The 20,581-nt window shown below is 45.3% G+C and overlaps 1 protein-coding gene across 1 annotated transcript; it reads left to right on the plus strand.

Annotated features, from left to right (window-relative positions):
• Positions 1 to 2,198: 2,198 nt before the first annotated feature.
• On the plus strand, positions 2,199 to 20,573 carry LOC131694605 (probable E3 ubiquitin-protein ligase HERC2; the record flags this gene model as incomplete). The annotated part of the gene is made up of 3 exons (XM_058983084.1): positions 2,199 to 3,072; positions 3,139 to 3,380; positions 18,408 to 20,573. Coding segments are annotated over exons 1-3 (2,847 nt in total), but the record flags the coding sequence as incomplete, so codon positions are not given.
• Positions 20,574 to 20,581: the final 8 nt, after the last annotated feature.

The raw sequence follows: 20,581 nt of genomic DNA on the forward strand, positions 1-20,581 counted from the left end.
TTGACTGGGTAGAGGTATCTGAGTTCGACTGTCAATTCAGTCGAACGCAGAAAACGTTAAGGATTTTTACGCAAGTTGAATGATGAAGATGGACGTCTGTTCTCTGTGTTGACACCTACGCTGTTTGTTGTGCCACTGACCTGTGCAAGCATGGGAAAAATGCATTCGAAATTCATTCCACTGCATCATCTTCTGATACATGTCATGCTACCAATTTGGGTCATTAAATGAGAAAAAAAGTCGTTTTTTATTAATTACATCGATAAAGCTGATTTTCGTGATTGCAACAATGTTTTTTTCCAACTCAGGAAACGTGAAAATAATATTAAAATTCAAAATAAAGAAATATGTTGACAGTCTGGATTTGACACTATCACGAATTTTGAATCGAATTTCACGACAAATGATGCCCTGTCAGAAAAAATTAGAGCATGTTTTCTCGGTTTTCCCGGAGGGTTATTTTTATTTGACATAAACACCATCCATTGCACATAGTTTTTTTTTCATTTTGGGTGTTGTCCTGATAGGCCAGTTGTAAACAACCGCAGTTTTCTTATGTATGGTTGCCAAGTTTACATAAGATTTATTTTAAAAAACAAAAAAATCGTTTTTACGTATTACAACGAATTTTTTTTTGAAATAATGTTATATTATGTATATTGGACCTAAAATTTATCGAATGGAACGGAAAACTATATATAGCTTAATGACCCAATTTATAATTTGAGACCTGTAATTTCTTTATTTTTTTGCTTAGGAAAGAAGGTTTTATGGCTACACAAAAGTGTTCATTGGTACAGTTTCCTCTACGCTAGTTTAAGAAATTCCCTCAAATTAACATAGTGGTTAATAAAGGTAAACTAACTGCCATTATGGGCCGTCCCTAAAGATCACTTACCAAAATGAAGCTAAATCACTTCATGAAATCTTTGAAATTGTTGAAAGGCTGCGTCCGACTATTTAACATGTCATTAAAAGGTTCGATGTGGCGAAACGCAGAGCAGATATTTCGAAAAACTTGAACTGTAAAAAATTTACGATGAGGAATAAATTATTTTTAATTGGAAAATTTGGCGAAAATCGAGAAATTAATGCTATATACACGGTAAATAAACTGAATCATAGCATTTAAGTAGAAATCTACTCTGGTACGGTTATTTACTAGAATGGTACCATTTAAAATAAAAATCAGATTTTCAAGTCAACAAAACTTGCGCTAGAAATAATTTTTTTTAGTGGAGCTATCTCAATTTAAGCAATAATATATTTGAAATATTTTAAATAAGAAAACAGTGAAATAAAGATAAAATTAATTGATTCATTTTTTTAATAGCTTGGCCTGAAAAATTGTAGTAGCCATAAAATGGTAAATAGTTTCAGTAAAAGGAATAGCTTGAGTCAAAACTCACACTGATTTGTTCTCGTAAGTCCAGCCGGAAACCGGAATTTTAGCTGGTTCTAGTTAGTATGTAATAGTGTCAAAATCAAGAGCAAGGTCTAATTACTAAACATGCTTCTGGCAAAATGATTAGAAGGATATTTTTCAGAATATTTGACAGAATTTCATTAAAAATATCAGTATGAATAACTTAGTTGACTGAAGTCAAGCAAATCCCGAATAGAAATGCACAACAGTATTACAGCATATTTTATTGTTACATTACAACTAAAAACAATGTTATTCTGGAAAATTTACAATGGAAATATAATCACATTTGTTGTTTCTACATCCAATTTCATTGTAAACTTGATTTTTACACGGAAAAAGGGGGGGTCGTTGAGGGATGTAACAATGAAAAAATGATCTTTCCCCATACAGTCTGAAATTAAAAACACCGATTTACATTGTTTTTCCGTTGTAGATTTTGGAGGCATGAAGGACATGAACATTGATGTTACAAGAAAAGTTATTAACAAATAAAACTGTTGTAAATTCAACATTTCTACAATCAAATTCGATATTACTTTCTGTTCGGGATGTTACGGGCCAAATTTGTTCAAATAAATTATCTAAAAAACCCAACTGAAAATGAACACCCCTGCCAACCGGCTTTTTTGACAGCAAAACGAAAAATTTGCCGATCAGCTGTTCACACCTGCTTCCGACCGAAACCCCTCGGCACACAAATGTCAACGACCCGGTCGCTAGCCCCCATCGTCGTGAAACGCCCGTGTTGTGTCAAATGTTGAAAATTTGGATAAAGTGCAAAGGGAAAGTGAAAAATATTTTCAACTAGTTGAAAAAGCTAATTCTACCTGCAGAAAGTGTACATTTTTGATCCAAACTATCCGCAAAAGGAAGCCCGCGTGCTTCTGCACCCGCGCCGCGAAAAATCCGCCCATTTCGGGATGGGAATCGACGGGAAAAGGACGATTTTCGGTTGGCCTTAAAAGTGAAGTGTCCATCCATACAGCACAAACTCGATCAGCCATTGAGCAAAAAAATAAGCATCCAACCGTTCGCAAAGAAGTAGAAGAAAGTAACAACAAAAACAGCAACCACATCGAACAACAAGCTACTCCGCTGGTAAGCGAAGAAGGGAGACGATTGTCCTGCATTGCATCGGCGCTCGCTTGACTAGTGCGGATCGTTCTTTGTTTTGGCAGGGCGGAGCCGTCTCTGTTTGCCCACCATGAGTTTTGGTACGCCAGGAAATACGGAACTGCATTTCCGAGCGCTGCCCTATTTGGACAAGAAATGGATAAAGGCAGACGTGAGCTCAGCACTACGATCTTGTGAAGACCTTTCCAATTTATGGAACCACCTGGTGCAAGATGAGGAACTTGTCACGTGCAAACTGCAGATGTCGGTCAATGCCTGCGGAGATGTTGCCTACGTTCGACCCGACGGGAAGTATTATTGTGGTGTACAGTCGCTAAATTGTTCCTGCTGTAAGGGAGTTTGCAGTGTAACTTCCAGCTGTTCGTGCACAGCCTGCCAGCAATTGGAGACGGACGAGGGCCCAACGAAAAAAGGATCCTGTGGTGCACCACAGAACCAAAATCAAAGCGAATCTGCTGGATGCTGTTCCGGGACGATCTTGGATTCTTGGTTGTGGAGCCCTATTCCGAGTAATTTGATTTATGGCCAATTGCTGAAATTTGTTGGTTATGATTTTTCTTTGTCCTTTTTTTTAGGTTTGGACGAAAAGCGCACCTGCACGAAGAGATTGATCGCCGAACAAAGAGAAATTTGTTTGCAGGCGGCGGCCAACTGTTTGTCCTCAGCCCGTACTAAGTTGCTGCTCTACGTGTATCGGAGGTATTTTATTGCATTGCAACGATGCAAACCGGAGGAGAAGACATCCGGAGTGGACGATTGTCGGTTCGGCGTTAGCCAGGAGATGGTGGCGAGCGAGCATGACGCGGCAAAGTTGAGTGTAAGTGTTTGCGCTGGTTTTGTTACGTGCCGTTTTTCCATTGCATCGTGAGAATGTGAAAGAAAAAAATGTGCGCGGTGAAAATGAAACGCTGCTGGCGCGGTGAAGTGTGTCTGTCTATATCGGTGGTGGCTAGGGTATAGAAAGGCCAATGGCCTTGGTGTCGCTAATGAAATGCATGTGCTTCAGATTATCTCGAGGGCTTGGTTGGTCCTTCAGTTGAATGGTTGTAGGTAATTTTGTTGCGGAAGTCTTAGGATATTATAGGTTTTAATTGGGGTTTTGATCTTCGCGAGATGTAATGTAAGCGGAACGACAAATTTGTCTCAGCTATAAGCTAAGAAGTGTTTTGCTTTTGTTTCGGGAGTTCAATTTTACTAGTGATAGTGGCTATATAGAAATCAATTATTTTACATTTTTCACCACACATTCAACCCGCCTGTCCAAGTTGGTTCAATTTGTTAGTTTGAACTGAAGCTATTTGGACTGCTGTAGTGGAAATGCATGTCTGAATAGACAATATTTTATACTTGAAGCAATGTCATTTAATGCAATGCCATTTTAGATATCCCCAACACTACCACTAAATTTAGAACTACCACTGAAAACTAGGGACAGCACGTGATTTGGTTTTCCAATACCTGGTCGAATACTACACGACTAACGTCAAACTGTTATTGTCGGTGACTGGTGAAAAGAGCGAGGGAAATACCAGGAGACACCGAAGAAGCAGTGAAGGACAGCGAAACAACCGACAAATGGAAAGTGGGTGGCGAACCGTAGAAGATACAAAAGGATGAAAAGAAGAATGAGGACCTTCGATGGCGCTAGGAGAGGTATAAGGGAGATGCTCTAGTCGTCAAAGCATACAACGGCGTGACGTACGCTGCGATTCTCAAAATGGTGAAAATGGTCCCCAAGCAGATGGAGCACACTCATGATGAGATGCAGTACGAGCTGAAGAAGGATCCATTAATCAAGAGCTCGACCTATCGGGAACTCGTGAGACGCGTTGGAAGAAGAAGCGAACGTCAGAGTTAGTTTAGGAAGTAGTGGTCGATGAAGTGAAGACCGTGATGATAGAACAATGCAACCTGGAAAAAGAGCAGATGTCAATCAGATTGAGTCGCACACAGACAGCTGCGATACGCTTATCGCCAACTGCATCCAACCAGCTTATGTCGACCGGCAAGGTCAAAGGCGGATGGTCGGTGTGCTCGTTACGACTAAACAAACGTGGAAGTGTTTCAGGTGCCTAGATTTCGGCCATCAGACAAGGTCCAGACAGATCTGATCTGTGTCAACAATATTGGAAGAAGGCACACATTACTTCAGAGTGCACAAAGTATCCGAAGTGCTAGCTAGACCACATGACGGGAGGCTTCTTATGCCCAGAGTCCAAAAAGGCGAAGGCAGGCCAATGATGATGGGGATAACCCAGCTTAATCTCAATCATTGCAACATTGTGACGAACGCCGGTTGTCATAGTAGGAGATTTTAACGCTTAGCCATAAAGTGGAGTAGCAGGCTGATCGACGTTAGAGGTTACATCATGTTGAAAGCCTTGGCGACGCTGGTTGTAAGACTGTACTACGAAGATTGCGCTCGCTCATTCCATTAAAACTGTTGGGAATCCAACATCGACGTAACATTATATAGTTTGTCGCTGATGGATAACATGAATGCGCAGTACACACATAGTGACCACCAAGCGATTCACTACACTATTATTCGGCGGCATTGTATTGTAACGCGAAAGACCGTTTTGTGGAAGCACTTCGTGCTGGCAGCCACACTGAATACCGATGAGCTATCGGAAACAGTAACGAGGGCATGTGACATAATAATGCCGAGGTAAATAAACCCGAGAAACGTCCAGCATGTTCGTGGAGCAAAAGGATCATCATTCACTGGGCTGCATGCCCAAAAGCCAGAAGAGTGCAAGATCTAAGGCAGTCAGAGAAGAGTGAAAGGTGATAGTTCGGGCGGCTAGGGCCGCTTTTAAACACGAGATAGTGCTTAGTAAGTCCATCTACTACAAGGAGATGTGCAGAGAAGTAGACCCTAGCCCCTGGGCCAACGCTTACCGCGTTGTGACGGCCAAGATCAATGCTCCCATGACGCCAGCTGAAATTTTAGCTGACAAATAGAAAATCAACGTGCAGGCACTTTTCCCGAAGCAAAACCCAAGCATATGGACTCCTACAGCGTACGTTGATGCAGACGGTGGAAAGGCTGGCGGCAATCTAATCTCCAATGATGAGCTCCTCATAGTAGCGAAAGAGCTCAATGCGAAAAAGCTCCCGGTCCGGACGGTATCCCCAACGTGGCACTGAATACAGCAATCCCAGACAGATGGAAAATCCAGAAGCGAATATTGCTGCCAAAATCAGGAAAGCCACCAAGAGATCCAACATCGTATCAGTCTGTATGCCTGCTGGATACTCTTGGTAAACTTCTGGAAAGGTTATCCTCAACAGACTGACGAACTGCCCTGAAAGTGAAAACGGAGTATCACAGTCATCGCGAGCGCGGAAAGCCAAAGCATTGAAGCCAAAGAGAAGGGGTAATTGCTACTACGCCGTGGTAACGATAGACGTGAACAACGCTTTCAACAGTGCTAGCTGGGTGGTTATAGCCGCTGTTGAAAGCGTTGTTCACGTCTATCTGCACAAAATGTGGGTCCCGGACTATTTGTGCAAGGTTCTGAGAAGTTACTTTCAGAACCGAGTACTGGTTTACGAGACGAAATCGATTAGGGTCAAGAGTAAGTAACTACGGGCTCCATACAACGCTCTGGCTCTTGAATATGATGTATAACGGACTGCAATGTCCAGCGAGTCGAGATTCCGCTTAATTGCTGTTTGTGTCGCCAGTGCGTACAGAACGATATCGTCGGGAGTGGTATGCGTAATTACCTGGATGATTCCTATCTGCATTACGCTAGCTGAAGACGTGGAATGCTACCAGCGAAGGAATAGACAAATTGCAAGGAGACTGGTCAGAGCGGATTCGTTGGCTAAGTGGCAGCAAGAGTGGGACAGCGCGGAGAAAGGAAGGTGGTCCCACCGACTCATCTCAAACGTGTCTGCTTGAGTGTATAGGAAACATGGAAAGGTAAACTCCCATTTGCCGCAGTTTTTGTCCGGGAACGAATGCTTCCGAAAGTACCTGCATCAGATTGGACATTCTTCGTCACCACTTTGCCCGGAGTGTGTGAACGTGCAAGGGACACCTGAACATGTGGTCTTTGAATGCCCTAGGTTCGAAGAGATTCGATGGGGACAGAAAGTTGACGATCTTATCGAAGAAATATGCCACGAGGAGCATATTTGGGATGCTGTCAACAGAATAGTAACAAGTATACTCTCCGAACTGCAGAGAAAGTGGCGAAGGGACCAACAAAGTAGCACCGTCTGCTGCAAAGCCACCGTGAAACCACAAATCTCATTTCGGGAGAAATCGCGCCACTGGGGAACTCTCCGCCGGTGTAGACTAGAAGCCCCGGGGACTAGTTGAGTAGTATGGGACGTAGCACCGCTTTCGGGTCGAAGCGCTAATGAACCGGCCGGCAGGCTTTACCGGAACCGTCGGTCCGACCTCGGCACCCTACCAAGTAGCTTGCGAGCAGGCTAAATCTCCAACGGGGGGTTAGAGCGAGTAGATTGCGTCGAATAGTTAGCAGTGGATCGTTAGGGCGTCAGTGAACCGTAAGCTACGCTCCACTCGGAATAGCTGGACAGACCTCAACACCTACTGGCTAACCCGTTGAGTAGGCTAGATCCACCGCCGTGGACTAAATCGAGTATATCGGGATGAAGCGGGGAGCTAATTGACTCACGGAAACGAACAGCGGGAAAAATCTACCGCCAGGGAAGATTCATCGCCGTGGTCTATGCGACTATATCGTGTCAAAAAATGAGAGTTAACTGGCTCACGAAACAAACAGCGGTACCGAGAGAAATTCCGCCTCCGAGAAACTCTCAATCAGAGCAGGGTAGTTCACCGCCGGATAGTATCCGAGTAGATCTCGATAAAGCTGGGAGCTAAATGGCTCAAGGAAGTGGGTAACGGTGTCGGGAGAAATTCCTCCGTCGAGGAACTCTCAGTCGGAGTATGGTAAGTTCACCGCCAGGAACTATTCAAGTAGATCGTCATAATGCCGGTAGCTGAATGACTCACGGAAACAGGAGCTAAGTGTCTCATGGAATCAGCATCTAAACAGCTCACTGGGACGAGAGCTAAACTGCGACGTAATAGATGAGGACAAGAAGTAAGAGAAGAGTCGAGTTAAAGCTCGAAGGTCGAGGAGTAATACCTCAATACACTACAGGCCAGGTGTTTGAAGCTTTTTAAATCTTACTATAAAACAAAACCTTCAGTATCCTGATATCCAGTGCACACATTTTTAAAAAACAACAGCAACTGAAATTTTGTATCAGATTCAGCGAATAACCCAAAACTAACAGCTCTTTGCGGAAACCAACTCAGAAAAGTTATGCAATGTAACTTCCAGTGCTCGTCCTTCATTTCCACATACCGGTAGAGACAGAAAGAAGGTGCGAATAGCTGGGCTTTACTGCCTAACTGCCTAAAACAAGGAAACCCCCCTTGAAGTTGTTCTTCCTTCAAATCGAGCCGCAAGTGTGAGACTCGCCATCACACTTCATTGCATAAAGATGTGGCACCAGTTCCAGAGCGTGACGTCCAACCCAAAGGTAGTTATTAATGTGCCCAAGCCGCAACCATCGTCTGTCGAAGAACCGAAAGCACCCAGTACGATAAACCACCAAGTGTATATCCTGCTCCAGCTATTTCGCCACCAGTGCGGAAACCGTACTGCTGCCTATCGCAGTGGTAGATGCCTGTGTACGCACCGCCCACGTTCAACCGACCGCAAACACTCCCTTGTGATGACAACGTACAAGACATCGAGTAAACATCACACCGGTTGCTGACAGTCGGCGGGACTTAAAATATAGACTCTAATGCAACGTTATTTTGTAAATAAAAAACATAAATTGAGTTCATAGATTGCGATAAAAGAAGATAGATTTTGAAGGGATTGTGGGAAGAGTTTTTTTGCAAGCTGATAGAAATAAACAGTGCAACGGAAGAAATAGTGGATTTGATTAATATTGCGGGAACAGTGAGCGATGGAGTTCGAGAAGGCGCAAATGGAGAAGAAACTTGCGGAAGAAGAGGACCACCAGAAGAACCTCGACGAGATGCGGATGGAAATGGAAGACAAGCTGCTGCAGTCGAAGCTGAAGCGGAGCAAGGATACTGGTAGCAGTAGAATATCGAAAGTCGATGCTCTTGCTGATATTCGAGAAGCGTACCGTAAGCATTCAACACCGAAAGTGGATGACAAACATGCAAGAAAGCTAGATGGAGGTCCGCTGCCGCTACCGGAAAGTTTCCTAATCGGTCGAGACAAAAATGAAACGCAAGGTCCGAAAAATGTCTCGACGTAGAAGCGGAGGGATCCAGAGACGAAGAAGCCATCATCAGGAACTCACGAAGTCCCAGTTGTCCTCGTGCCAGTTCCTTTCCAAAAAATTGCCTACCTTTTCAGGCAAGCTGGAGAAATGGCCGATGTTCATAAGCAATTATGAAAGATCGACGTAAGCGTGCGGGTTTTCTAATCTCGAAAACTTAGCACGGCTTCAAGAATGCCTGAGAGGAGAAGCATTGGAAGCGGTCAGAAGCCGACTTCTGTTACCTAAAGCGGTTCCAAAGATCATCGAAACTTTACGGATGTTGTTTGGATGCTCTGAGAAACTTCTCAACATGCTGCTAAAAAAGGTTCGAAATGCAGCACCATCGAAAGCAGACCGTCTATCGAGCTTCATTAGCTTCGGGATGGTAGTACAACAATTAATTGATCATCTCGAAGCTGCAAGTCTCACCGCTCATTTAGTGAACCCGATGCTGATACAAGAGCTGACAGAGAAGCTGCCAGCAGGAACTCAGCTGGAGTGGGTGCGATATCGAAGGAAGAGTAAAATCATAACGTTGCGTACTCTATCAAACTTCCTGTCAAACATCGCGAAGGATGCAAGCGAGGTAGCGTCGTACGGAGAAGCAACCCGGTTCATCGAGCACGGTTTGCGCAAAGAAAATCGAAGGATTTTTGTACGCTCATAGCGTAGCACAGAATAGAAGTCCACCGGCGATGAACCGTGCCGGATTTGTGGTAGAATCGACCACAGAATAAGAAACTGAAGCGTTTCGTCGATGGCGTCTAGCCGACCGCTAGGATGCGGTCCGAAGGTGGCAGTTTTGCCAGGTTTGCCTGAACAAACACGGAAACGCCCGATGCAAACTAAACCTTCGTTGCAATGTCCACTCGTGTAAAGAGCGGCACCACCCGTTACTCCATTCAGTGGTATCCGTAATCGGTTCGAACTGCAACATGCACGCCGTCCAACCGAGACCTTCCTTCATCTTCCACATGATGCCTGTGTACGCTGTATAATAGAAATTGCACAGTGGACAAGATTGCAATTTTTGGATGAAGGATCATCGTACACGCTTGTGGAGAAATCGCTAGTGAACCTTCTGGGAGTTCAGGGTGTGACGCAACCGCTTCGCGTAACATGGACAGCCGGAGTTTCACGACTCGAGAAGGACTCTCAAAGAGTAGACCTTTGCATCTCGGCACGAGGATCAAGGCAACGTTTTCCACTGAAAGGTGCACACATGGTGGAGAGTCTAAAGCTTCCACAACACACGCTAAATGTTTCGGAGCTTGTAAAGGAGTACATACTCTCATCTCCGTGGCCTACTAGTTGCCAAATTTCAACAAGCAGCTCCTTGAATTCTGATCGGGCTCAAGGATATACACTTGTATGCACCGATCTAATCACGAATAGGTCGACTAGAAGAACCGATAACGGTTACGTCGAAGCTGGGCTGGACTGTGTCGTGGCAAATCAACAGTTTCATGACATTCTGCAGAACCACTATACGATGGAGGAGTCAGGGACCTCCGTTGCCTTGCTTCCTGAATCGGAAGAAGACAGGAGAGCAAACGAGATCTTGAAGAGTCCGACGGTGAGGATAGGTGATCGTTTTGAAACGGGTCTGCTGTGGAAGGAGGATGACCCAAGCTTTCCCGACAGCTTCCCTATGGCGATGAAACGGTGACAGTGTTTGGAGAAGCGCCTGAGTAGGAACCCCGAACTGTACGACAAAGTTCGTGGTATGATTGCTGAGTATTTAGGGAAGGGATACGCACATAAAACTACGTCGGCGGAATTGCACGCGTTCGACAGTAGTAAGGTTTGGTACGTGCCTTTGAACATCGTCTGGTTTGGGACGTCAGAGCAGAAGTAAAAGGAGTATCATTGAACTCGAAACTGCTGAAGGGTCCGGATATGTTGACCGCACTACCGGTGGTGGTTTGTAGATTCCGTGAGCGAGTCATCGGATTTGGTGCAGATTTAAAGGAAATGTACCAGTAATGAGTAACTTTTTGGGTCCCATTTAGCTCCCAGAACAACTCTGCAAATTTTTAGCTCGATCGGTGAAACTATATTTTTGCGCCCACGGTTTAAAGTTTACATTTCGTATGGGAAAATTTTCTTTTGCAAATTAATTCTTCCACGAGTCGCCCGTTATCTCCCAAAACAAAAACAGATGTCTGATTTTTATAGGAAATTTATCAAGGAAACAAAGTCTAGAAGACTGCAAAACGATCTGATGCTTGTGGAAAAAGTTATTAAGCAAAAACCGATTGATGCCCTGAAGATTGATGAAAATTTCAGTTTTCATAGCATCACTGCTTCTGACGGTCTAATTATATACAAAATTTTTAACTTTCTCTTATTATGTAAAAAGAAGCCTCAATTTATCCCTCAAAACCTTGCGAAAAGACCAAATAGTATAGATAAACGATTTAGATACGTTAAGAGAAGATTAAAAAAAAAATTGCGTATAATTGGACAACCAACAGCAGTGATGCTAGAAAAAATGAATATTTTATCAATCGTCAGAGCATCAATCGGTTTCTGCTTAATAACTTTTTTCTCAAGCATCAGATCGTTTCGTGGTTTTCGAGACTTTGTTTCTTTGTAAAATTTCCTATACAAACCACATAACGATTTATTTTTAGGAAGTAATGGGCGACTCCTGGAGGAATTATTTTGTAAAAGTTGACTTTCCCATACAAAATCCCATGTAAACTTTAAACAGTGGACGCAAAAATATAGTTTCACCGATCGAGCTGAGAATTTGTACAGTTGTTCTAGGACCCAAATGGGACCAAAAAAGTTGCTCGGAGCTGGAATCTATTTTTTGTCCCACCCTACTGCACAATACGTGAAAAACGTGAACGTGAAGGAGTTCGCAAGGCAGTTTCCGGAGGCAGCGGAAAAAAATCGTAAAAAACCACTACGTCGACGACCACTTCGACAGCGCAGATATAGTCGATGAAGCAGTAGGGCGAGCGAAAGAAGTTCGATTCGTTCATTCCAAAGGCGGATTCGAACTGCGAAACTGGGTGTCGAGCTCCGAAGAGTTTCTTCAGGCCATGGGGAAACAGCAAATAGACCAGTGCGTACGTTTCAGTGAGGACAAGGAAACGGGTCTTGAGCGAGTACTATGCATTGTCAACGGAACGGACTCCTCCCTGCACGATTTGTGAATCCCACGTAAAGAGTTGTATGTTGCTTCGAGAACTCGTTTTGAGTGCGACAGTTCAATTGTTCTAGCCTGGATCAAAAACCCGTAATGAACTTCAGTTATTTGTCCAAAATACCATTGTCTTTATCCAAGAAGAAACCGATGGTTTCAAATGGAAGTACATCAACGCCGAAAACAATCCCGCTGATATCGTTTCTCGTGGCCAGCTGTCCGAGATCCTGAACAGAAACAACCTTTGGTGGCACGGCTGTAATTCCCCGTCTACGCACTCTATCAGATTGAACCGCATTCGGCCATTCCATATGCAGATTTGCCAGAAATCAAAACAGTCTTAGCCACCACCTCTTTCTCGATCCAGTAGCTTTCGCAAACTGCAAAGTGTCATCAGATACGCTCTGCGGCTTGTTGACAACTGCCGTAAGAGACTAGTCGATCGTGATACTCGTCCATGAGCTGCACAAATCGAAGGAAGCTATATTCACAGTCATTCAGATCATCCACCTGGGGAATGGACTTTAGCGAATTATACAAAAAAAAACCTGCAGAACCTGCAAACCTATCAATGCAAGCCGACTGCTCGAACAGGAAGCCGACATCCGATCATACCACCGGACAAGGACCCTCTAGTGCGGAGTATGATCCGTGAAATGCACACGTCGAGCTACTTCACATCAATCAAAATGGACTGCTGAACGCCATGAGGCACTGTAAAAAATACGCTGAAGTTCGGTAAAAGCGTTCTGACGATCCTAGTTGGGTCTATTGAATGGTAATCGCAATAGAAAATTATTGCTTAGAGCTCGAATGCAGGTTTGAAGGTAGAAACGTTCGAGGATTATAGAGCAATCTATCCTGGCACAAAGTAACTCCAAGAAGAACAAGGATAGAGAGCAGTCCCTCCGGATACCCAGAATGTCGAGCTGTATTATTTGACAACGGTTTTCGTAGCTCGGCAGCTGAAACCTGTTTCACCAAAGAAGATACCGGAGTGCGAAGCGTATAAACCGGCGTTGGACAGTTTCGATTCTGTCAACGCCGTTCTGATAGCAGGGGTCTCAAACAACAGAACACTATTCTAGGGTTGAGTGAATCAATGCGCAATAGAGGGAGTTTAGGCAGTAAACATCCCTAAACTGAATCGGATGGTATTTACTCGGATTTAAAACCATTCTGTTTGGATCACACCACGCACTAAAGCTTTCTAGTATACTTCGAAAAGCTCGGCAGTGGTTTTCCCCCGTATTCTTCGAAAAATTTGCGAAAAAAGAAAGGCTGTCATTAAAATAGAGGAGGAATATTACTGGGCCGAGATGGCTTCCTTGCAGAATGACAATCCTTAATGCTGATTTGGAGCTTCCTTCCACCGAGGTAGCAACGAATCCTGCCCAGGAGTTGTCCATGAATACCGAGTTTGTTCAGCTTCACTATTGCGAATGTCATGGTTGATTTTGTCATATTACCGGTGTCGACTTCGTCGGCCCCTTCTGGGTCAAACAAAGATCGCGACAACCCACCTCCGTAAAGGCATATGTGTATGTCTACATGGCTACTAAGGTCCATTTGAAAGCAGGTCCGTCCTCAGCACAGACGTTCTTCTAGCAGCCCGGAAAAGGTTCCTCAGCCACAGAGGATGCATTCAAGAATTGCATTCCAACAACGCCACGACCTTTTTGGGAAGGAATGAGATGCACGAACTTTACATCTAGTTTCATGCATTCAGCATTCATCAGCAAGCAATTCAACGCATCGAACGGTTTTGTCCCACACGAGAAATCGAGTGGTATTTTATTCCGCCGGACGCCTCCGGGTTTGGAAGACTTTGTGAAGAGGTGGACAGGTGGTGTTCGCCAAAACACATCTCAAACGTATCGTAGGGTACGTCAAGCTCAATTTCGAGGCAATTTTCAGCTGTTCTCGCCAAAATTGAAGCAGTGCTTTTCTCTGTGTCCAACGATTTCTGACCAGTTGGTGACGAACCATCATTGGAAAACCTGAATTCCAATCGTTTGGACCGCTGGCAGTGTCTGCAGCTTATGCATGAGCACTTTTGGCGTGCCTGGAGCCGAGATAACCTTAAGGACATTATACATGCGAGCCATGCTGGCTCCTACGCTGCACACACCCCTCTCTCCTGCCTAACCATGTATCTGACATGAGCAAATATAAAAATACGTTTTTCAATACACTAACCTTACCGGTGGCACTACCAACGGAAGAGCAGCTAGGCGCAGTTGCCCTTGAAGATGGCTGGAGAGATATCCGATCCGCCATAGGTAGCACCGCAGCCACTGCACTAGGTACGGTGGGCCCGGACCGAAGAAGCGACTGGTACGACGGCGAATGCGAGCAGTTAGTCGTAGAGAAGAATGCAGCATGGGCGATAATGCTGCAACACCGCACGAGGGCGAACGAGGCGCGATATAAACAGGCACGGAACAGGCAGAACTCGGTTTTCCGGACCAAAAAGCGCCAGCAGGAAGACCGAGATCGCGAAGCGATGGAGCATCTGTACCGCGCTAAAGACACACGGAAATTCTACGAGAAGTTGAACCGCTCGCGCAGGGGCCACGTAGCACAGGCCGACATGTGCAGAGATACAAACGGGAATCTTCTCACGGACCAGTGTGAGGTGATCCAGAGGTGGCGGCAGCACTACGAAGAACACCTGAACGGCGATGCAGCAGACGACGAGGATGGCACGGTAACGCATCTGGGAGCACGCGCGGAAGACATTACACTACCGGCTCCGGATCTCCAAGAAATCCAGGAGGAGATTAGCCGGCTCAAAAATAATAAAGCCGCTGGGGTTGACCAAATACCAAGCGAGCTACTAAAACACGGTGGCGAGCCACTGGCTAAAGCGCTGCACTGGGTGATTACCAAGATTTGGGAGGAGGAGATTTTACCGGAGGAGTGGATGGAAGGTGTCGTGTGTCCTATCTACAAAAAAGGCGACAAGCTGGATTGCTGTAATTACCGAGCAATCACCCTGCTGAACGCCGCCTACAAGGTACTCTCCCAAATACTATGCCGTCGACTATCACCAATTGCAAGAGAGTTCGTGGGGCAGTACCAGGCGGGTTTCATGAGCGAACGATCTACCACGGACCAGGTGTTCGCTCTTCGTCAAGTACTGCAGAAATGCCGCGAGTACAATGTGCCCACACATCATTTGTTCATCGACTTCAAAGCCGCATACGACACTATCGATCGAGATCAGCTATGGCAGATTATGCACGAGTATGGTTTCCCGGACAAACTGACGCGATTAGTGAAGGCGACGATGGATCGGGTGATGTGCGTAGTACGTGTCTCAGGGACGCTCTCGAGTCCCTTCGAATCACGCAGAGGGTTACGGCAAGGTGATGGTCTCTCGTGTCTGTTATTCAACATCGCGCTGGAAGGTGTAATAAGAAGAGCAGGGATCGACACGAGTGGTACGATTTTCACAAAGTCCGTTCAGCTACTTGGCTTCGCCGATGACGTTGATATTATTGCACGAAACTTTGAGAAGATGGAGGAAGCCTACATCAGACTGAAAAGAGAAGCCAAGCGCGTCGGACTTGCCATCAACACGTCGAAGACAAAGTACATGATAGGAAGAGGTTCACGAGAAGAGAATGAGAACCGCCCGCTTCGAGTTTGCATCGGTGGCGACGAAATCGAGGTGGTTGAAGAGTTCGTGTACTTGGGCTCACTGGTGACTGCCGACAATGATACCAGCAGAGAGATTCGTAGACGCATCGTGGCAGGAAATCGTGCTTACTTTGGCCTCCGCAAGACACTTCGGTCGAACAGAATTCGCCGTCGCACGAAGTTGACCATCTACAAGACGCTGATTAGACCGGTAGTTCTCTACGGGCACGAGACCTGGACCATGCTCGTGGAGGACCAACGCGCACTTGGTGTCTTCGAAGGGAAAGTGCTGCGTACCATCTACGGTGGAGTGCAGATGGAAGACGGCACATGGAGACGGCGAATGAACCATGAGCTGCATCAGCTGTTGGGGGAGCCGCCCATCTGTCATACCGTGAAAATCGGACGACTACGGTGGGCCGGGCACGTAGCCAGAATGTCGGACAATAGCCCGGTGAAAACGGTTCTCAATTGCAATCCGACCGGTACAAGAAGACGTGGCGCGCAGCGAGCACGATGGATCGACCAGGTGGAAGACGATTTGCGGACCCTTCGCAGACTGCGTGGCTGGCGACGCGCGGCTATGGACCGAGTGGAATGGAGGAATCTTTTGTATACGGCACAGGCCACTTCGGCCTTAATCTGTTAATAAATAAATAAACCTTACCGGTGTACCACGAAATTGCTACTAGAGGAAGCTAAAACACTTTCCTATACAATCAAGCCGAGTTTTTGACGGAATTCCATCTGTAGCTCTTATTTTGTGCGAAAATATCACCCCTCTTCACTTGGGGTTTCTTTTCGAAACACTTATTTTTCTTCTTCCATTTTCAGAACACTTTTTCAAATGCACTTTAATCACACACCACTGAAAAAACACCCGCGAAACTTTAATCGTTTACTAACTAAACTTCAAATTTTCTGCCAATGTGCAGATGACCGCAGGAAAATGTCCGAAAACTCATTTGTGCGTTTGAATTTTCACTTCGAATTCCATTTTTTCTCAATGTAAACAAGCGCGTCGGTACCTAGCAACAAGCGTGCGTTCCTGGCTTCCACATATGTTCACCTTAACATGCTACGGTCTCGGAAAAAATGATGTTCGGAGTCGGCAATTCATGGTTTTCAGAGGTGCAGTTAACGGGACTCCCGGAACTATACGAGCCCATGATAATGTGCCTAGAGGAGTCTACCACGTTGACGTCTGTTGTAAATGCAAAAATCTTACACGACGTGAAATTATAGGTATGGTCCAAAAAGCTAAGACGGTGCGTTATATTATATAGTAAATGACGATATGTCCTGTAGCTGTAGGGACATTTTGCCACCGGGTGCCCTTTGAAGCAGAATTTCCCAAAGGAGCACGATAAGACGCTGTGCTACGTGTTCGCCATGGAAAACAATGTGCCACATGTCCCGGACTAGCGATGGATTTGAGAAGCCGCAGTGTGTGTGTGTCTCATCCAATTTTCACGGCAAATGATGGCTGTATGATGTTGGTAGCAAAAAGCGTGATTAATCTGATGCTAGATGAGCGTTCAAATGAAGTGGTGAATATGTTACAGATTCTAGATCTGATCACCAATATGCTTTCCATCGAATAGATCTGTCTAGATTGTAGTTGTCGACGCACCATTGCGAAGTACTATAACCCGAGCAAAGTCTGATAACAAATTGATAACTAAACTTGATGTGATGTAGTAGGGAATGATTGCTCAGGTTGTTATCATTTTGGTCGTTTTAACGGTTAATAGAACAAAATCGAAAGCAGAAAAATTGCACTATGACATCAAACAGAAAACTATTCATGCTATCAGTGAAAGCAAATTGAAAATTCATTGAGATGGTGAAATATTTCATTGATAACAAAATAAGTAATCAATTCGATGTTTGTCAAATAAATAGAAACAAACATTTTTTTCTAAAAACGTAAGCACATCAAAATGAGATCAAAATATGATGTCATATCTGGAAAAATTTAAACTGATATAAAAATAAGATTTCAATTTGATGCTTGATATCAAAATATGTTGTTTATTTGCTGTAATTTTGATGTTGGACTTTGCTCGGGAACGCAAGTCGGTGGTTCATACGGACTAAATAGGAGGGTTATCACATGAATCTGCCATTGACATTTGAAATTCCTTATTGGTCGATGTTTGCGGAAGCTGAAGACTCCAGTTGATGACATTGAATAGTACAAGGATGCCATTTCAGAGTGCGTCGTTTTCTTCAAGCGATTCTAGGGCTGATAGTTTGCTAGATCTGGTGCACTCGGATCTGGTCAATTCAGCTGCAGTCCTCTCGCTGGCAGGTAGCTTTTACGTGCTGACTCTCATCGATGATGCTAGTAGGAAAGTTTTTGTTGATTTTCCGGAACGAAAGAGCGATTTATTCAAAGTGTGAAATTTAAAATGGTGGAAAAGCGTCACAAACAGTAAGAATTTGTTAAGGCGACTTTCATAGTAGGTTTCGCATACGATAGAGCTCTGCGAAAAAAAAACATTTATCCGTTAGAACAAACCGACTTTACGGAGCGAATGAACAGGACCACATCTACCGAAGTAGTTTTGAGCTTTTGTTAAGAAAAATAATTAGAATAAATAAAAATATTTAGAACCGTAGATTGCTATGATTGTGTTACACAATCGCAGGTGAACTACAGTAGTTCACCTGCGATAAGCATCAGAGAAAAACAAATATTAACAGCTTTTTTTTTGTATTTCTTCTTCTACATTACAGAAAAACTCCAGCTTCGATCGGACCCCGATGAAGGACTGCGACAAAGCCACCTTTGGTCTGGCACGCGTTGGCACCCGGGCTGCCCTAAACTTCTCTTTCGCCTTTCTAAGGCGTGCCTGGCGTTCCGGCGAAGATGTCGAATTGTGCAGTGAACTACTCTCCGAAGCCCTGGAGGCTCTCCAAACCCTACCGGAAGCATCGTTGTTCGACACCTCGCAAATGTCATCGCTGTGGATCGAAGTAGTGGAAAAATCGATAAAGTTTCTCCGCCAGGTGGTGCTGGGTGACGTTATGGGAGGTCGCTGTTTGGTACCGAAGGCGGATCGTCACATCGCGCTGAATCTGCTGCTGGAACTAGGTGCCCAGAAAGGCACCCTGGGTGGTTCGCTGGAAGGAATCTCACTGCTACTTACGCTGCACGAAAAGGATCAAGAAAGTGAGGATAATCGAAGCCCACCGCAAAACACGGGTGCCCCACTGGTACCGCTTTTGAAGCGATACGAGCAGATTGGTAGTTTCGCCTCGTACAATGCCGGTGAATCGTTCCATTTTGGACCAACAGAATCGTTTCTTCGGTTCTTAACTCTGCCAGAGAATGAGATGACGAACGTAGATCTGAAGCAAGCTGCTGTTATTATCATTAGTCACCTGGATCGTCTGGCGAAACCGCATCTTCCTGCAGGGAACTATTCGATCAAGGTGGTCAACAAATCTCACCTGCAGAAAATCTTCACCCTCGGCTGGAGTTCCTGTTCGCCGGAAATGTATGGATTCACATCCGAAGCGAGCAGTGGTACGGCACAGCTACTTGGTTCGGTACCACGGTACTCAACGGCAACAATTGATCTGCCCATCGCGCTGCAAGCTCGGCAGGTTGTTTGTTCGGAGAACAGTATCTATATTTTGACTACCGGTGGACAGGTTTATTCGTTGCATTCGAATTGTACAGAAAATATTGCACCGAAAGCTATTGAGGGACTGGACGGAGTGAACGTTGTTCAGATTGCTGCGCACTGCGAGGGAAGACATGTGCTGGTGCTAAGTTCGGCCAATGAAGTATGGTCCTGGGGAGTTGGCGATGGTGGACGGTTGGGACACGGGGATACGATTTCCAAGGAGATTCCTACTCGAATTGTTGCACTGGCAGAAAAACAAGTTTGCGGAATTGCTTGTGGAGCTTCGTATAGTGCCGCAATCACTAGCAGCGGAGAGCTGTACACTTGGGGTCGAGGAACGTACGGTCGGTTGGGACATGGAAATTCAGACGACAAATTTGTCCCAACGCAGGTTCAAGCGTTAAAGTCGTACAATGTGGTTGATGTGGCACTGGGAAGCGGTGATGCTCATTCCATGTGCGTGACCGATTCGGGGCTGCTGTTCGCCTGGGGCGATGGCGATTTCGGAAAGCTGGGCAACGGATCATGCAACGGGTCCCCGATTCCTGTTCAGATTGAGAGCTTAACGAATGTCGCTAAAATATATTCCGGATCGCAGTTCAGCGTGGCGCTGAGTTTCGATGGAACGTTGTACAGTTGGGGAAAAGGACACGGTGGACGGCTTGGTCATGGCAATTCTGAACATTCAAATGTTCCTGTTTTGATTCAGGCTCTAGAGGGGAAGAAAATAGTAGACGTTGCAGTAGGATCAGCGCATTGCTTAGCTTTGACGAGTTCTGGGGAGTTGTATGGCTGGGGCCGCAATGACTATCAACAGATCTGTCCATCCTGTGTTTCGCGAGATCCCATAATTCAAAACCCAATTCTGACAACACCCCCAACGCTACGCATTTCCGGCATGACCTGTGGAGCTGCTCAAAGCATAGTCTGGTGTCATTCATCAACCCTAGGAGTAGCTTCTAAAATCCCATTCGTCGTTGATCTCAGCGAACATACATTCCGCATGCTGGACCAGTTGCTATGTATGGTTTGCAACACTCCGACGGGTCCGGGAGATATAAGACACCCGCCCAGTCAGGAAGCGGAATGCATCGCCGTAGCATCCTTGAATCTCTTACGGTTGCAACTGCACGCAATGATAGTGAACAATGTTTCCTCCAGGCAGGTAGGCCTAGTAGAAGGTTCACGCCTACTAGCAAGCCTCAAGTCCCGCATTCTTGGTCTAGCTGGAGGCCCTGTGGTTTTGAAAACTATGCAGGAAGCTGCTCAATGGACATT

Source organism: Topomyia yanbarensis, unplaced genomic scaffold (assembly GCF_030247195.1).
Source record: "Topomyia yanbarensis strain Yona2022 unplaced genomic scaffold, ASM3024719v1 HiC_scaffold_108, whole genome shotgun sequence".
In the NCBI taxonomy this organism is placed as follows: Eukaryota; Metazoa; Arthropoda; class Insecta; order Diptera; family Culicidae; genus Topomyia; species Topomyia yanbarensis.